Raw genomic sequence first — 17221 nt, forward strand, 5'->3', positions numbered from 1 at the left:
AAACCATTAAAAGATAATGTGCAAGAAATTAAACACCATAGAAACCATGTATGCTATTATTTTTTGTTCACAAGAGCAGGGCCAAAACAGCAATCAAGATGTAACCTACCAATCAACTTCTTCCTTAGCATGAAAAGCAAGAAGATCTACAAAAGAAGAAATAGATAATGAGTCGATTACGTGATTCATAGTTGGAGCCATGAAGATGAAAAGTGACGGATGCTGAAACAGCTCAGTGCGAGAGAAGTAGCAGATCAAGAGCACAATAGCTTATTACAAATGTCATACAAAATAGTCTACTATAAAAACTTGATATTATATAAATACCAAATATAACAAACATTTCAAAACTGATCCCAATAAACATCCACATTACAAACATAGATCCAAATATTCATTGATAAACATCTATTCGCGAACTACTTGCATTCCATCGGATCTATGTGGCTTCTCTTCCTCTCTTGATCTTGGCAACTCTTACCATAACTATGACATATATCTTGTCCATGATTTTCTCAACAAACATGAAAAGCCTCCATCTCCACTGCTTCTTGAACAACAGAACTCCAATTACACCCCAAGACCCTGTTGCAAAACCACTCATTATGTCCAGGTAAAACCACCATACCTTAGCCGACCCATCAGCTGATTTATGTTTCTTCTTGGGAGCTGACGTTGTTGGGTCTTGATGATTTGAGCAATTGTTTGGCAATGGAGGTCCACAAAGATCTTTGTTCCCAGCATATATTGATGGTTCATCAATATGGGTCTGCAACTGATTGCCTGTTGGAATTCGTCCTGACAAGTTGTTGTGGGACAAATTCAAATGGCTCAAAAAGTTCAAATCAGCCATGCTTGAAGGGATCATCCCCATTAACTTGTTTCCAGATAGATCGAGAGAAAATAATGATGTCATGTTTCCAATGTTTTCTGGAATAATCCCACTGAGATGATTATTTGACAAATTGAGACCCAACAACATAGAAAGTGCAGTTAGCTCAAAAGGTATTTCTCCAACAAGTTTATTGCTTGAAAGGTCCAGGTTATAAACTATATCCAAAATTCTTGTATATACAAGATCAGCACCTTTCATGAACACATTCTCATTAGAATCACCACTGCCATTATACCACCTTTCTGCACCCTTAACCATTGCATTCAACTTTCCTAGGCAATGAGGGATGATACCTGTTAAGTTGTTGTATGCAACATCCAAAATTTGAAGATTTGACATTTTGCATAAAGATTCAGGAATTTTCCCAGTGAAGTTATTCCTGTGTAACCTTAAAACAATCAAATTTGTTAGTTTTTCTCCAATCCAGTGGGGTATATTTCCAAACAATTGATTATCACCCACATCTAGGACTCTTAAATCTGGTAAATTCTCCAATTCTCGAGGAAGTTCACCAATGAATTTATTGTCATTCAATTTTAACCAATGCAATAATGAATGATTAAGACCTATATAACTTGGAATGACACCTGAAAGCAAATTTGAGCTAAATATCATGATACTCAACCGTTGCAGATTCTGGAGACACTTGGGAATTTTCCCTGTTAACCTATTTCTGGAAAGATCAAGTAAATCTAAATCTGTCCTTCTGCACAAGGACTTTGGAATCGACTCATTGAAAATGTTATTTACCAGTAATAGTGCTGCTCCACTGACATACACATCAATAGTTCCCCCATTAGGAAGGTTTTCTAAAGATCCAGTGAGTTTGTTGTGAGAGAGATCTAAGAAATAAATGACAGGCATCTTCCGCAACCATGTGGGCAGATGTCCTGAAATTGAAGCATTCGACAACACTAATGTAGAGAGCGCCCTTTGATTTCGAAGCCATTGCGGAAATCCATTTGCGAGATCACAAGAACTGAGATCAAGATGTGACAATTGGAAAGGAGGAATCCACTCACATGAGACATTGAATGTCAACTTGGTGTTAGAAGAAGCATCCAAGTGTTCCAACATCAAAAGGTTAGCAAAATGGGCTTCAGAAACTACTCCTTCTAAGGAATTGTCTGAGATATCTAGATATTTGAGTTTGGCAAGTTGCCCAATTGAGACCGGAATAGTCCCATTTAGCAAATTTGAAGAAAGCCAACATTCTTGTAATGAAACAAGTCTTCCTAGAGATGCTGGGATGGGGCCCGTTAAGTGATTGGATTGTAGATACAAAGATTCTAAAGCTGCTGGATTTCCAAAGGATTCTGGAATTGAACCATTCAATTGGTTAAAAGAAAGGTCAAGTCTGGAAAGATTCCCAAGGAATGTAGGAATGAGACCGGTCAAATGGTTATTAGATAGATCTAACATTTCTAAATATCTTAGTCTTCCTAGAGATTCGGGGATTGGACCTATCAATCTGCTGTGAGATAGATATAAGAATCTTAAATTGGTTAGTCTTCCAAGTGGCTCTGGAATCGTACCATTCAAACAGGGACTTAAATCCAATGACTCCAAAGCATATCGGGAGCATTCTGAAACGTTTTGCAGTGAGTCAATCATTTCTATACCAAGAGGATTTCCTAAAGCACTCAAGTGTTTCAAGTGACAGTGTCTCCAGATTCCAAGATGCTCAATCTGCTTAAACTCGTTATTAGAAAGATCAAGCTCTAAAAGGTTAGACATAGTAGGAACCGATGAATTCAGCTTGTTTTCTGAAAGGTAAAGGACTTTTAGGGAACTCAGGTTTTTGAAAAAAGATGGAATTATGCCTTCAATTGAATTTGAGCTTAGATCCAGGTGTCGGATGTTAGAAAGCTTACTGATATTAAGATGAGGGGAAGATAGAAAAGTCTTATCAAGCCCACAACTCGACAAATGCAGCTCTGATAAAGAAGGGATCATGCTTATCAAGTTGACAAAGTTAAATGACAAACTAAGAATAGAGCCTGAAAGATCAAGGTAGCTGAGGTGTTTGAAGGATCCAATGAACTCAGGGATCCGACTTCCATGAAAATAATTCCCACTCAAGTCCAAGTATTTGAGATGCCTCAATTCTGCAAGAGAAGAGTTCACCTCATTACAAACCAAATAGCCTGCACCACCCCAGTAGTGATCTCCTCCAAGTTGAAGGCTCTCAACTGTTCCAGTGAGACTGTCACACTGGATTCCTTCCCACCCACAACAGTCATTGCCCACCCATGATGACAACATTCCAGAAGCATCTTTGACACTCCCTTTGAACTTGAGAAGAGCAAGTCGCTCTTTCTGGGAGCAAACAACAGTGACATTTCCAACACCCAAACAAGTATATGTGATTTCAACCAAAAAGACACATATGAAAATGAGATGAAACCCCAAACACCTCAGATTCCTCATTATCAACCCTAACTCAGTTTAATTTGGAAGAAAGTTGAAGTGGAAAGGTTGGTTGTTATGATGCAGCGATGGGCTGTTACAAGGAGGCAACCAGTTCATTTATAGAGAGCCAGAGATGAAGAGCAACTTATAGCCATGGAAGACTTGGAGTTAAAATCAAAATGTTTTTCAAACTATTTTGTATTATAAAAATATTTTGAAGTTAAAATCAAAATAATTTTCAAATTTGAATAAATAAAGTTTAGTTCTGTTGATTAGTTTTCTAAAAGTTGTTTATGAAATGTACTTGTCTGACAATATCTCTTAAAACATTGTCTTGTAAATGAAAAAAAAAAAAAAAACTCTGTATAAAATCCTTCATCATTGTCAATATCAAAGAATGAAGAAGTTGCATGGAATTTGGGTGTACTAAAATAATGCATTATTTGAAAATTTCCATGAAAAAGAAGTTGGGTGGATAATTCCACAAAAAAGATGGCTCATCATGACACCACTTTTATGCATTGTTTATTTGAAAGGTTTGGCCAAATACATTGGCTTTGTTGACTTCAAAGTCATGTGTAAGAAGACTTTGACACCAATCCTATTTTCTTTGGAGCATCAAGGCCACTTACGTTGGTTGAGAAAAACAAAATTGCTATGTTCACCAAAAGGGTTCCTATTCTTTAATACCGATTACCTAAAAAGTCAATTGTCAAATTCCAGGAAAGCACTGTTAGGGAAAAAGTTGTATGGAGTATTTTAAAAGATGTTGAATAGAATTAGCTTACAGAATTAAAGAAATTACATCAAAAAATTAATAGTTTTATCATTAATTTGATACCAATATTGCTGCAGTTTTTTTTTTTTTCAATCGGTGTTATTGAATTGGAACACTTTTGAGTATAGTCTATGCCCCGTGGCACACGTAAAAGCCTTTAGGCCAAAAGTCTTCCACACAAGGACTTTGAAGTCAATAAACTAAACCACCTAAGAGTGTCATGATGTATGCACCGATAATCTTTCTTGTGGAGTTTTCCTTGCAACTTCTCCTATTATTCCATGAAAAAAACAAAAATACTATCGGGATTGGATCTGTCTAAATTAAGATATCCATCTATATTGGTTTTTAAAAAACTTAAAAAAAACCCATTATTGAACAAATAAAAAAATAGAATACAAAAATTGGTTATTCTTTTCTTTTTTACGTTAATGTAAATACTATTCGACGAAGGAAATTATAGAAAAGAAACCATCACATCTAAAAATATGTTTGATAACAAAATATTATGATTACAATAAAATCAATTTAGAAGAATGTTTGAGATGGTGAATAAACATCTGTTCAACTATTTGTTAAATATGCAAAAAATATCAAAGTGGGCATATGACTTTGTTATACAGCTTATTTGGTGCTCACTGCACTCTATCTATTAGAACTAATGTTGATTTTTATTAAATGACAATGTTGTTAATGTTATTTTTCAGCTTAGTTTCATTTAAACATCTATATATACAAACTAAACAATAAGCTTGAATAACTCATTTTGATCCTAAAAACCAATTATAAACATGATAGTGAATGATAATGATCTATCTTATTGTCATGCTCATTAAACACGTTCAACATCATCTATAAAACTGTTATTATAAATAATGGAAAAGACAAATTTCATAAAGGAACATTTCAAGTGTACAAACCTTTGGAAGATGCTTCCCCACAGGAGGCTTCAATTCCCCAGAGGAAGCTTCAGTTTGCCATATGTACGAGCTTTTTCATCATCATCATCAGATGCCATGTTCATTCAATTACATCTATAATCACAATTTTCATGAACATGTTCACAACAAACCAAAAATAGAAATACATATAAATCATCAGTTAGAAGTTAAGTGGAAGCACAAGTTTAGGGGCACTAGAAAGCATATCATGTACATTATGATCCAGCGCATGTGCAACTGGTGCATATGGCAAACCAGAATCAACACTGCAGAAGTTACCTGGAAGATGCAAAGGTATAAAAAACTTATCTTATACATTTTCCCAGACAACTTACTAATGACAATTGAAAAAGAAAGTCCCAAAAAAGACGTACGATAATTATGGTATCATGTACCAGTAGATATCAATACAAAACCTAATCAGATAATATTGGGAGCAATTACATGCATACATATATAATATGTGAAGCCAGGTAAAATTATACATACATATAAATGTAACAGATTCATTTATAACAACTGCTTTCGTAGTATGTGAAGAAGAACCAATTCTATTTATAGAAGCATAACAGAATAAGTTTTTTTTTTTCAATTGTTTCATAGTATACAGATACAAGAGTAAATAGAAATATCAGATTGAAGATTATCTGGTACAATACAACCACTTTAAATACCAAAGGGTCTCCTGAGAAGCAAAGGAAGGGTAATAATTGCCTCACTTGGAGAGCTAATATCAGATTAATTGTGCTGCAAAACAGAGGCTATAACCATTGGCTTGTATGCATCATTTTAAAAAATGCTAATTTTCTATCTTCTTTGGGTTAAAGTCCCAATTGTGTGAGAACTAGTTCAGACAGAAACATAAAAACATAGATGGATGGTTCATTTTCCCAGTACCATGTATCGTTTTCAACAATGCTAAATTACTAATTTACTATCTTGTTTGTCTTACAGGTCCCAATTTGTGTGTTTTGTAGCATGTTTAGAATTTTCTGAAAAGCAAATGGAGCATGTTCATGAAATCTAAAGAAGGAATATATTTATAAATGGTTAAATGAGTTTTATAAGAATTAGGAAATGAAATGCTTAAATCTGTTGCTGTTTGTGATAATTTTTGGCTTGCTGTTTTTAGAAACTCATTGTATGCAAATACAGTGTTTCAACTTCTAATAGGAATAAAAAAAGACCCCTAAAATACGAAAAAATATGATTTTCTTATAATTTAACATTGGGTTAGGTCAACATTGGCTCTCCTTTTTGTTGTACCTATCCCCAAAAACAATGCCGGCTATTTGATTACCGACCTATTTCATCCATTACAAGGTTTGACTATTTTCCTTAACTTATTCACAAGGGTAATATTGTAATTTGTAAAATGTATGTTGTTGATTTGTTCTCTGACAATTTCAGATCATGAGTTACTAAGAGCAATGGAAGTGAAGTCATTACAGTTGTTGAGATTACTTGAAGCCTAAACAACTCATTCCACTTGTGAAAGCTTATATCTAGATGCTATTTCTCTCCATAGAGCTTGGAAGATGAAAAATGATTTAAGGTAAAGTTATATAATATTATAGATATTTATTTCATGATAATAACTCTGAACAGAGTTTTTTATAGGTCTTCTAGCAATGATGACCTTACAAACATTGTATTTGCATAGAATGAGCTTTTAAAAACAGCAAGCCAACAATTATCACACACAACAACAAATGTAAGCATTTCATTTCCTGATTCCTGTAAATCTCATTAATCCACTTAGAAATATGTTGGGTATATAGATGTTGCATCATTGGGCCTATTTTGTTAGCCCAGTTTGTACACGGTATGGGCCTTTCCATCCGTCTCATTTATTAGGGTTAGTGTATTAATATTGCATGCATGCAGCGTAGTTTGTTATCGTTTTTATCTCTTGCATTGTAACCCTAATCATGCCTTTATAGTAGCAATTCTTCATCGAGTTCTTCTAAGGCTGTGAAGCTTTAATCATTAAGCTTATTTTGAATCGTTGTCTTGTTCATCATTTCATTATTTATTTTCTACTTAGAATCTAATCGGTCTTAGAGGATTTTATCCTATCAATTGGTATCAGAGCAGGAGACTGTGTAATCAAATACGCATATCTTCTGTTTGAAGAAATCATTAGGATTTCCGCAAATATTGGATTGGTGTGAGCCGTCACTACTCTATTGACGCTACTCTGTGATTGTGATATTACCCTAATTCAATCATTTTACAAGTCTGATTCTTAACAGGTTCAAAGATCAAACCATCATGCAACACGACGATTCTCATCTTAATTCTCTTAATTTGTCAAGCAACATCGGATCGACAACAAGGATTCCTATCCTGCTTCCCAGTGAATATGAAGTCAGGGCACTTCATTTTCAAGATTATGTCCTTGGTCTGGAGAACAATGGTAGTTTGCTATGGGACACAATCACTCAGGGAGCATTTGTTCATACAACAACCAGGAGGGTCATCAAAACGCAGAGTGACTACAACAGACTTTTGTTTGAAGTCAATGATATCCCACAGGATGAAAAAGATAAGCTGATCAGCAATGTCAAAGCGATGAGGATCATCCGATTTGCCTTACCGCCTGATATTTTTCGGTTGGCCAGTTCATGTGATACAACCAAGGGCATCTGGGATAGGCTCAAGGAATTATACTCCACTGATGCAGAACTTGAGCATTCCATGAAAACACTTCTTCTCTCAGAGTTTGGTGCATTTCAACAAAAGTAAGAAGAAAGTTTGACTCAGGTCTTTAATCGGTTCAATCATCTTCTCAGCAAAATGATGAAAAATGGTATTGGAGAGAAATAATCGAGCAAAAGGTCACATTTATGAAGGGACTCAGGCCGGAGTGGAAGTCAGTTGTGTCTACAATAAAGGCACATGAGCAGTTTAAAAACTACACGCTGGCTAAACTCGTTGGTATCTTAAAGGCACATGAAGATGAAGTGACTAAAGAAACGAAAGTTGTTTCTGGAATGGGATCATTGGCCCTAATTGCGAAGGGAAAGAAGGTTGCAGATGAAGAAGATTCAGAGTTTGAGCTCTTTGATTGCGAACTCTCCAAAGAAAAGTTTGTATTAATGGTGTCTAATCCACGAAAGTTCACAAAGAAGAACTTCAATAGAAACAAGAATAGGAACTGGCAGGGCAGTTATAGCTCTGAAAAAGTGAAAGAAGAAAATGTGACTGGTTCGCATAAGGATGAAGACAAGAAAGAGAAAAAGCTCATGGGTGACTTTGGCTACGATTTCAATTTTTGCCACGGCAAAAATCACTTGGCCAAGGAATGTATGCTGCGAAGATTGAATGAGAGGAAAGAAGGAGAAGATGATGAGGCGTTCCATCTGAGAAAGCTTGAAGAGATCAAGCAGAAAAAGAAAAATGATAATACTATGCCAGCTTTAATTGTGCAGGGAAATGATGATGATGACGAATTTGAAAGTGTGGAAGTATGGTCCACTGATTCAGAAGATGAAGAACTTCGCAGGCCCACTCACGGGAAGAGCTTTGTTACGAATGAGGAGAATTCGCATGTGGATGAAAGATGCTTTATGGTGACAAACGATGTGTCACAAATTTGAGGGTATGCAACTGATAGTGGACATGGAGAAGCGAATGGGAGAAGAGATGATAGCTGCTTCGCTGCGAAGCCAATTCTTGAGCAAATCAGCGAATGTGATCAGCTGATCAATAAGGTAAATTCGATTCTCGAATCTCTTAATGTTCCCGTATCTAATTACGAAACTGAATTAAATGAATTAAAATTCACCTTTTCAAGCATCAGTAACAACTTAAAACAAACTCGTTTGACAAATTCTAACCTAATCGATCAAATCAGCAGGATTTCGTCAAAGAGTGAGGAGCGAAGGATGTGGATTGAGAAGATTGAGTCTGAACTTTCTAGGTCTAGGGATGAGTCAATTTATTTGCAGCGAGACAATTTAACGCTTTTGAAACAACGAAACATTTTGTGTTTAATTGCAAAAAGGCTTTATTCTAACATTACTCAATTGCATTTAGATTGTGAAATTGGTGAGAAAATTCATAAAATGATCTTGCCATTCCTTAAATTAAAGGAAGCCCAGATTGATGTTGATTGTTATAAATGCGAATCCATCGTCTCATCAAACGAAACCTCTGATGCCTACAAGGTTGGTTTAGACAAAATTGAATCATTCATTAAGTCCAAAGACCACAAGGACATGCTTAGACAATTGCTTGATGAAAATGACAAGCTAAAAATCAAAACCAAAACTGTGCAGAAATTCGACTCATTGAGTTAAAAATTGAGTTCAGATAACAAACTGAATGTTGATAATGTATATGAATTCGATGATGACAGTGATATGAGCACACTATCCGTAGAGGACGAGGTTGATTATTCAAAGTTTGTTAAAAGCGAACCTAAACCTGCGAAAGTCCTTATTTATGAAAACTCAGTTGAATTCGCAAGATTTTCTGAAAATAAATCTAAGATTTTGAAAGAAAAAGCTGTTGTTTTTCAAAAGATACACATTGTACCAAACCACGTTTTTGCAACTTTAGGACTTGATAAGAACCAAACAGCCGAACTAACGTCCTTGGTTGAAGAAGATAATGCTGATGGATACGATGAGTTCTTTTGGTCAGCTCCTATCGACAATGCTGAAGAAACAAAAGGTTTCTCGGAACGAACCTCATGGAGAGTGAAATGAAGATATGTAGTAGAACCTTTAAACAAGGTCAATTCCAGCTATGAGAAAGGAAGTTCAAGTGGGACTAAAGATGTATCTAGTGACACTTCTTCAATGAGAAATGAACCTCAGATCAGAAAGCAAAAAGCGAAAGCGAACATTCACAAATCCTCAGAACAGTTCGCTGCCAAGAAACGTCAAAGGAACATGAGATACAAAAATAATCTCAAGGAACGAAAGCAGTTCTGGTAGACAAGGAATCCTGATTACATTCGTATTGAAAAGCATTTTAATCCAAAAACGAACGTTGGACCAAACGCGAACTCCACGAGCCAACCACAAAATCAGTCTTGCAGTCCACTGGATTCCAAGTCTAAAGTGTTTCAGAAACCCATTTTAAAGCAAAATCTCTCCTATCAAACCAAGTTCGTCTCACATCCACCTAAGACATTGAAAGACGTGAAAGGAAAAGGAGAACAGGTTTCTGATCGTCAAACTCCTATAAAGAAACTAGTAACTAACTTAACGAAAATATAAAAAGAGATAGTTAAGGATGCGAATCTGAAAGACAAGAGAATAAAAGTCTTTAAAATAACCAAGACAAATAACACCACGTTAATAAAACGAACATATCTGGTTGATCCATCTATTACTTTTTCTACATCTATGAAAACCTCACGAGGACCCAAACAACTTTGGGTTCCTAAATCTGCTTGATTTTTGTAGGTTATACGTGGCGAGCAGTTCGATCAAGAATGATATATCGACAGTGGCTGCTCACGTCACATGACAGGGAAGAATGAGGAACTGCGGGAGTACAGGGCTCTGAAAGATGGAGGAAGGGTAAAGTTTGGCAACAACTCTCTTGGTGTAATCAAAGGCTATGGAATGATAACAAATGGCGAATTCTTGATTCACAAGGTGGCATACGTGGAAGGCTTGCAACATAATTTGATCAGTGTTTCGCAGTTGGTGGTCAGAACCGGATTAAAGGTTTCGTTTGATGATGAAGGATCTGAGATTATTGAGAAGAAAACGAAAAACGTTGTTATCAGATCTAAACGAAAAGGAGAGATGTTCCCTCTTGATCTAAAGCCTATTAAAGGGAAGCTGGCTATTTGTCTACTTGGGAAAGCATCATCGGACAACAGTTGGTTGTGGCATCGCAGACTTTCGCATCTCAACTTTAAAGATATCAACAAGCTTGTTCTTGGTGATCATATGCAAGGTCTACCCTTGTTAAAGTATGACAAAGAACATCTCTGTGCGACATGTGAAATGGGAAAGAAAAGTAGGAAAAGTCATCCAACTGTAGTGAACACGAAGGTTATAGAGCCACTCGAACTTCTACATATCGATCTATGTGGCCCATCTGTAATCGAAAGTATTGGTGGTAAAAAATACATTCTGATGATTGTAGATGATTTTTCTCATTTCACTTGGGTGTTCTCTCTTAAACAGAAATCTGAAGCCACTCCGAAACTCAAAGACTTCATAAAGCAGATAGAACTACAATTGTGAATGCTGGTTTGCAATATTCGCAGCGATAATGGTCTGGAATTCAAGAACCAAGCGTTTGATGAATTTCTTACTGAAAAGGGAGTATCACACAACTTCTCTGCTCCCTATAGTCCATAACAGAATGGAGTTGTTGAAAGCAAAATCGCTCATTATGCGAAGCTGCGAGAACCATGCTCTCATTCGCAAATCTGCCTCTCTATTTCTAGGCTGATGCCATTTCCACAACTTGCTATACCCAAAATAAATCCTTTCTCAATAAACGCTCCATTGTTACTCCCTATGAAATCTTGAATAAACGAAAACCTAACGTTAAGTTTTTCCGTGTTTTTGGTTCTAGGTTCTTCATCTTTAATTCAAAAGAACAAAGGAACAAATTCGATGTTAAGGCTGACGAAGACATTTTTCTGGGATATTCGCTCACCTCAAAAGCATATAGGGTTCTGAACAAACGATCTAAAAAGATTGACGAAACCTATTATGTCAAGTTCGATGATAATTACTTGAAAAAGTCTCAATCGAATGTCAGCCTAGCAAAAGAGATCTTTGCACAAACGAACCAAGCGACCATTCCACTGGCTAATCTTTACGAAGAATTCATGTTGTTATTCGACGAGCCAGAAAAAGCCATATCTTCTAAGTCTAAAGCAGCTGACAATAAAGTCGATGAATTAAAGAAAATCATTGATGAAGCTAAGAAAGACATGAACAAAGACCATTAAAAAACGAATGAGTCAAATGCTGCGAACTCATCAGGCGAGGGGGAGAACTCTTCTCCACCAACAACACCTCGTACATCTGCTCAGGGGGAGGATTCTAATCCACAAGTTCATAACGAAACTCCACTCCATGGGAAGGATCCTATTCCTGAAGTTGAAGTAGTCTCTTCATTCGGAGGGAAAAACAATGAAACGAATGAAGATCCAAATGTGAATAAAGACTCTGATGTACAATCAGAATTTGAAGAGGTGAATGCTGAACTGGATCCTTCCTATGATCCGAACTACCCTCAACTAACGAAATGGACCAGAGATCATCTGAAAAATCAAGTCATTGGTGAATCATCTGTAGGAGTTCTTACAAGATCTCAACTAAAACGAAACAGACTGCTTTATTCTCTCAAGTAGAATATTGCATGTTTAATTCGTTTATCTCCAAGGTAGAACCCAAAACTGTTAATGTTGCTCTCGATCACTATAATTGGGGTACAAGCTAGGCAAGATGAGCTCAATGAGTTCGAAAGAAACAAGGTTTGGAGATTGATTCCCACACCACCGGATGCATCTGTGGTAGGTCTAAAATGGGTGTTTCGCAACAAGATGGATAAAGAAAGGAATGCTTTAGAAACAAATAAAGACTCGTAGTCAAGGGATATTGTCAGGAAGAAAGCATAGAATATGAAGAGACCTTCGCAACCGTTGCAAGATTAGAATCAGTTCGCATCTTCTTGGCATATGCAGCGCACAAGAATTTTGAAGTATACCAGATGGATGTTAAGTGTGCATTCTTAAACGGGGAATTAGAAGAGACAGTGTATGTGGAGAAACCTCCTGGATTCATCAACGAAAGGTATCCTAATCATTGCTACATTCCAGATAAAGCTGTTTATGGTCTGATACAAGCTCCAAGAGCTTGGTATGAAACTCTAACTCGTTTCTTAAAAATTTCTAAAGTTAAACAAGGTTCGATTGACCCAACCTTCTTTCGTAAGAAAGAGGGTGACCATCTAATGATTGTCCAAATATACGTTGATGATATTATTTTTGGATCAACTAATCCTAGCCTAATAGTTGAGTTCCGAAAACTAATGGAAACAAAATTTGAGATGAGTTCAATGGGTCCAATTAACTTTTTCCTTGGATTGAATATATAACACAGAGTCAGGAAGGAATTTTCATCAATCAGGAAGCGTATACAAAGACCTTGCTCGCAAAGTTTGGAACGGTAAGAGACTTAAAAGTGAAGGTTCCTATGGCATTCAGAACGAAACTCACTCCTTCTCTGGATAAACCGGCAGCATATATGATGCTTTATCGTCAAATGATAGGCTCTTTAATGTACCTAACTGCTAGTCGACCAGACAATATGTTTTCCGTCTGCTATTGCGCTAGATTCCAAGCGAATCCTCGAGAACCTCACATGGTTGCTGTCAAGAACATATTCCGATACTTAAAACGAACATCATCATTTGGAATATGGTACAAGTCGGAATCTGGTTTCTTTGTGCAGGTATTTTCAGATGCTGATCTTGGAGGATGCGGGTTGGATAGAAAAAGTACAACTGGACATGAAACGAATCCCTCTCTACTGTGTCTCCTTGTCAACAGCCGAAGCTGAGTATATTGCTGCTGCATCATGTACTTACCAGGTCATTGGATTCAAAGTCAATTGCGAGACTATAGCCTGAACATGAAACGAATCCCTCTCTACTGTGACTCCGAAAGTGCAATTCACATCTGTCACAACCCAATGCAACACTAAAAAATGAAACACATAGCACTGAGGTATCACTTCATCAAGGATCACGTTGAAGATGGAAACATTGAAATACACTTCGTAAGATCCGCTGATCAGTTGGCTGACATATTCACCAAAGCCTTGCCTGAAGCAACCTTTAATAGAATACTCCAAGGCCTAGGAATGATGGAAGCTGAATCTGTTCCAAAACCACTCTTACTTTAATTATCAAATTCGAGTTTGGTTGTACATTCGCTTTTGTATTAATCTTGTTTCAAGCGAATTGGCACGAACGCGCGCTCGAATTCGCTTCCTAATTTTTCGGCAAGCGAATTGGCACGAACGCTCGCTTCAATTCGTTCCCAACATTTTTGGCACGCGAATTGGCACGAACGCTCGCTTTAATTCGTTTCCGATTTTTTCGAGACACGAATTGACACGAACGTTCGCACTAATTCATATCAACCTTCTTTATTGGAAAGTAAAGCGAACGCTCGTTTTTTCTATCATAGCCAACTCTTTTCTCGTGGTTTGGAAATCTTTGTATATTATGTTTTCTTGATTCATTTTACTTCTTCAAACATTAAAAATCCAAAAATATTTGATTCATTATAGTTTTATTTTTTTTAGAAAATTCAAAATCCAAAAATATTTTATTTATGTTTGTATTTTCCCTTGAAAAACTTTCAAAAATACAAAATTATTTTCTTTTATTATTGTTTTTAATTTCATTATTTCCTTGACCATAATTGCAGGTTAAATTACACAAACGAATGATGGGGCAGGTATATTTTCTATATCTTTGTACTAGCTAAGTGTCCCTAGAAGCATGCTGCAACATGTTGTCCAAAGCCTCAACGACTCTATGTTGAAGCCTTACTGATTCGATACATACAAATCGTTTCTTCCCAATCAGGCACTAATATTCACATATGTCATGAGCTACCTTACTCTTCTCACATTGAGTAAAGAGTTATCTTCTTGGTCACGTTCACATAGCAGAGGTACTTTCATTTCTTAATAACCATCTCAAAACCTTTCTCCATCACTTTCGCTTCCATGAATGTAACCCTTGAGACTCTCAGACATTACCGGTGAGGTTTACGATTACACAACATTTGTGTTAATGATCTTCAATTTCGTTATCACCACGAATTGAGTGAAACCCAAAATCCAATACATGTTTACGAATTAACGGTGAACAATTAAATGTTCTAGCTTTTCACCATGGAATTAACGAAACTCCACCTTTGTGGTTTGTACCTAGAAATCTCTTTTTTTTGCGCGTGATCTTATTGGAATGCTCTAGACCTAAGACATTTCTACCCAAAAGATCCAATTTTTTATTTTTTTTGAGATTTCTAACTTTATCCAAGTCGGACTAAATAATTCCCAAGCTTACTTGTTCAAATGACTACACTGGTCATACAAGTACTTCATTCGAACTATTAAACTTATGTCAAGCTTCGTAGTCTCGTTGAAGATAAAGCCACCTTGAAATCCTTTATAAAAGATGCCTTTCATTGTTTCTTAATAAACAATTGATCGTACTTCAACAGGAAACCACACAGACACTTCTTGGTCTCTCTTGACCTTGAAGGAAGAGATCGTTGCACGGGATCCACAGTTTTGTGTCTTTTATGACAACACTAAAATCCCACATATATATTTTGCTTTATTTCTTTTTCATTGGGACACTCTTTCACGAAGATCTCAACTTTAATGTCGAAGGCCTATTCATCTACTTCATACATCAAGGAGGAGGAACACATGACTTTTGAGTCATTTGAAAGGAAAACTTCAATTTCGAAGGCTGTTAGAACAAAGTTCTATTAGGATCGATAGATTCTATGTAGGCAAACAATTAAGAACGTAATTACAAACACAAGAATGGCTTTAAATATGTCGTATGATTAAAACTTCAACACCTAAGAAGAGCTCGATTAAGAACTTCAACTGTAGAGGTGTTTAGGGTTACAAAACCATAATCAATAACAATCACGAACGTATCTAATGCATACATGCATGCACTATTTATAGTATAACCCTATTAGATAATCACGGATGGACAGGCCCAATCCGGATACAAAACACAACCCCATGACGCAACACAATAAGACCCAACAATCTCCCCCTTTGCGTCAATGGAGCCAAAAGCTCACTTTGGTTGTGCTGCAGAAGACTTCTTGATTGTCTTAAACACCTTCGGTATGATGGCCAATAGATGATGACAAAACGTTATGTACCACCGAAGCATGTCCGTGAAGTTCTTCTTGTCTGCTTCTGAGTTCTGCTTGCACCGATGGATAATGTTGATAATGTGCTCCAAGCAGTCTGTTGAGAACAGATGTTTATCAACAAGAGCGAACAGAAAATGATTGGCTTCGCCTCTTGTGAACATCACAGTAAGATGTGTAGAATCGATTTGGCCCATCTTCATTTTGTTCACATATCCTGGTTTCGGTGTTGGCTTGACAGTCGGTTTCTTGTTCATTACTTTCGCTATCTCCTGATCCATAGCAGCAACCCCATGGATGTAAGAGGCCAACATCCTCTTCAAATGATCCAGTATCAGCTCATATTCTTTCGGATTGGTGAGCAGAATGTTAAACAATAGGATCCAGTCATGAGGATTTAAATTTGGAAGGTCTGCCAGGGAAATAATCGACACCGAGTTTGCTGATCCTCGTGTGATTTTGAAATTAACATTTATGAACTTCCCAGCAGGCGAAGGTTTGAGTACCTTGACAGTAACAATCTTCTATGCGCTCCATGTCAAGTACTGCAGTTGACCATACTTCAGATAAAAGTCGATAAGCTCACGATCAACTTTCGGATGAGGGAAAGGAACTTCAACAGTCCAATCAAAACAATGAAACGTGAATGCCTTTCGTGTTATCAGCATGTTGAACTGTGAGTCCTTAGAATTGTCACAATCAAACTAAGCGACAGGTTCCAACCAGTAAACGCTTGGAAACTCTATAGCCTCATTGATAAGTGTCTCTTTTGTCCAGAGAGGAAACAAGGCCTTCTTGCAGTTTAAGGCTTCTTTTTCTTCCTTGTTCCTCCTTTCCCTTTCCTCAGCCTCCTTCGCAACCCTTAAGGTTTCATCCAATTCTCTGTCCCTCTTCTTTCGTTTAAGGGCCTCAGCAATAGTCTCTTCTTCTTCGTCATCACTGTCATCATCAATCCCCTTCTTCTTAGTTTGAGAACCAGAACCCGAAGCTTCATTACCCTTCGGTTCAGTTGTAACTTTGACCTTTGGTTGGGCAGATTCGGTTTCGAGTTTCACAGTAACCTTCGGTTGAGCACCTTCTCCCCCTTGTTTTGGAGGTATGAATCTCTCCGAAACACCCTTCATCTCATGTAACAATGCAAGGGCAGGAAGAAGTTTTGATGTTAGATGATTTCTGATAGTCAAAGTAAGGAGAGGATCATGAGCACCAAGAAGGTTGGTCAGCATATCCTTGACATCCCCAGAACATCTACGAAAGACAGCTCTCTCTGTCTTCAACAAAGAAATTTC

General features: G+C 36.9%; 1 protein-coding gene across 1 annotated transcript; it reads right to left on the minus strand.

Annotated features, from left to right (window-relative positions):
* Window positions 1-228: 228 nt before the first annotated feature.
* LOC145132920 (uncharacterized) lies at window positions 229-3481 on the minus strand. Its single transcript, XM_079067871.1, has one exon. The coding sequence runs from the start codon at window positions 3323-3325 to the stop codon at window positions 440-442; it is 2886 nt and encodes a 961-aa protein (XP_078923997.1). The 5' UTR covers window positions 3326-3481; the 3' UTR covers window positions 229-439.
* Between the last annotated feature and the right edge of the window lie 13740 nt (window positions 3482-17221).

The sequence above is a fragment of the Lactuca virosa genome, chromosome 8 (genome assembly GCF_052849685.1).
Source record: "Lactuca virosa cultivar CGN04683 chromosome 8, Lactuca_virosa_CGN04683_v6, whole genome shotgun sequence".
Lineage (NCBI taxonomy): Eukaryota > Viridiplantae > Streptophyta > Magnoliopsida > Asterales > Asteraceae > Lactuca > Lactuca virosa.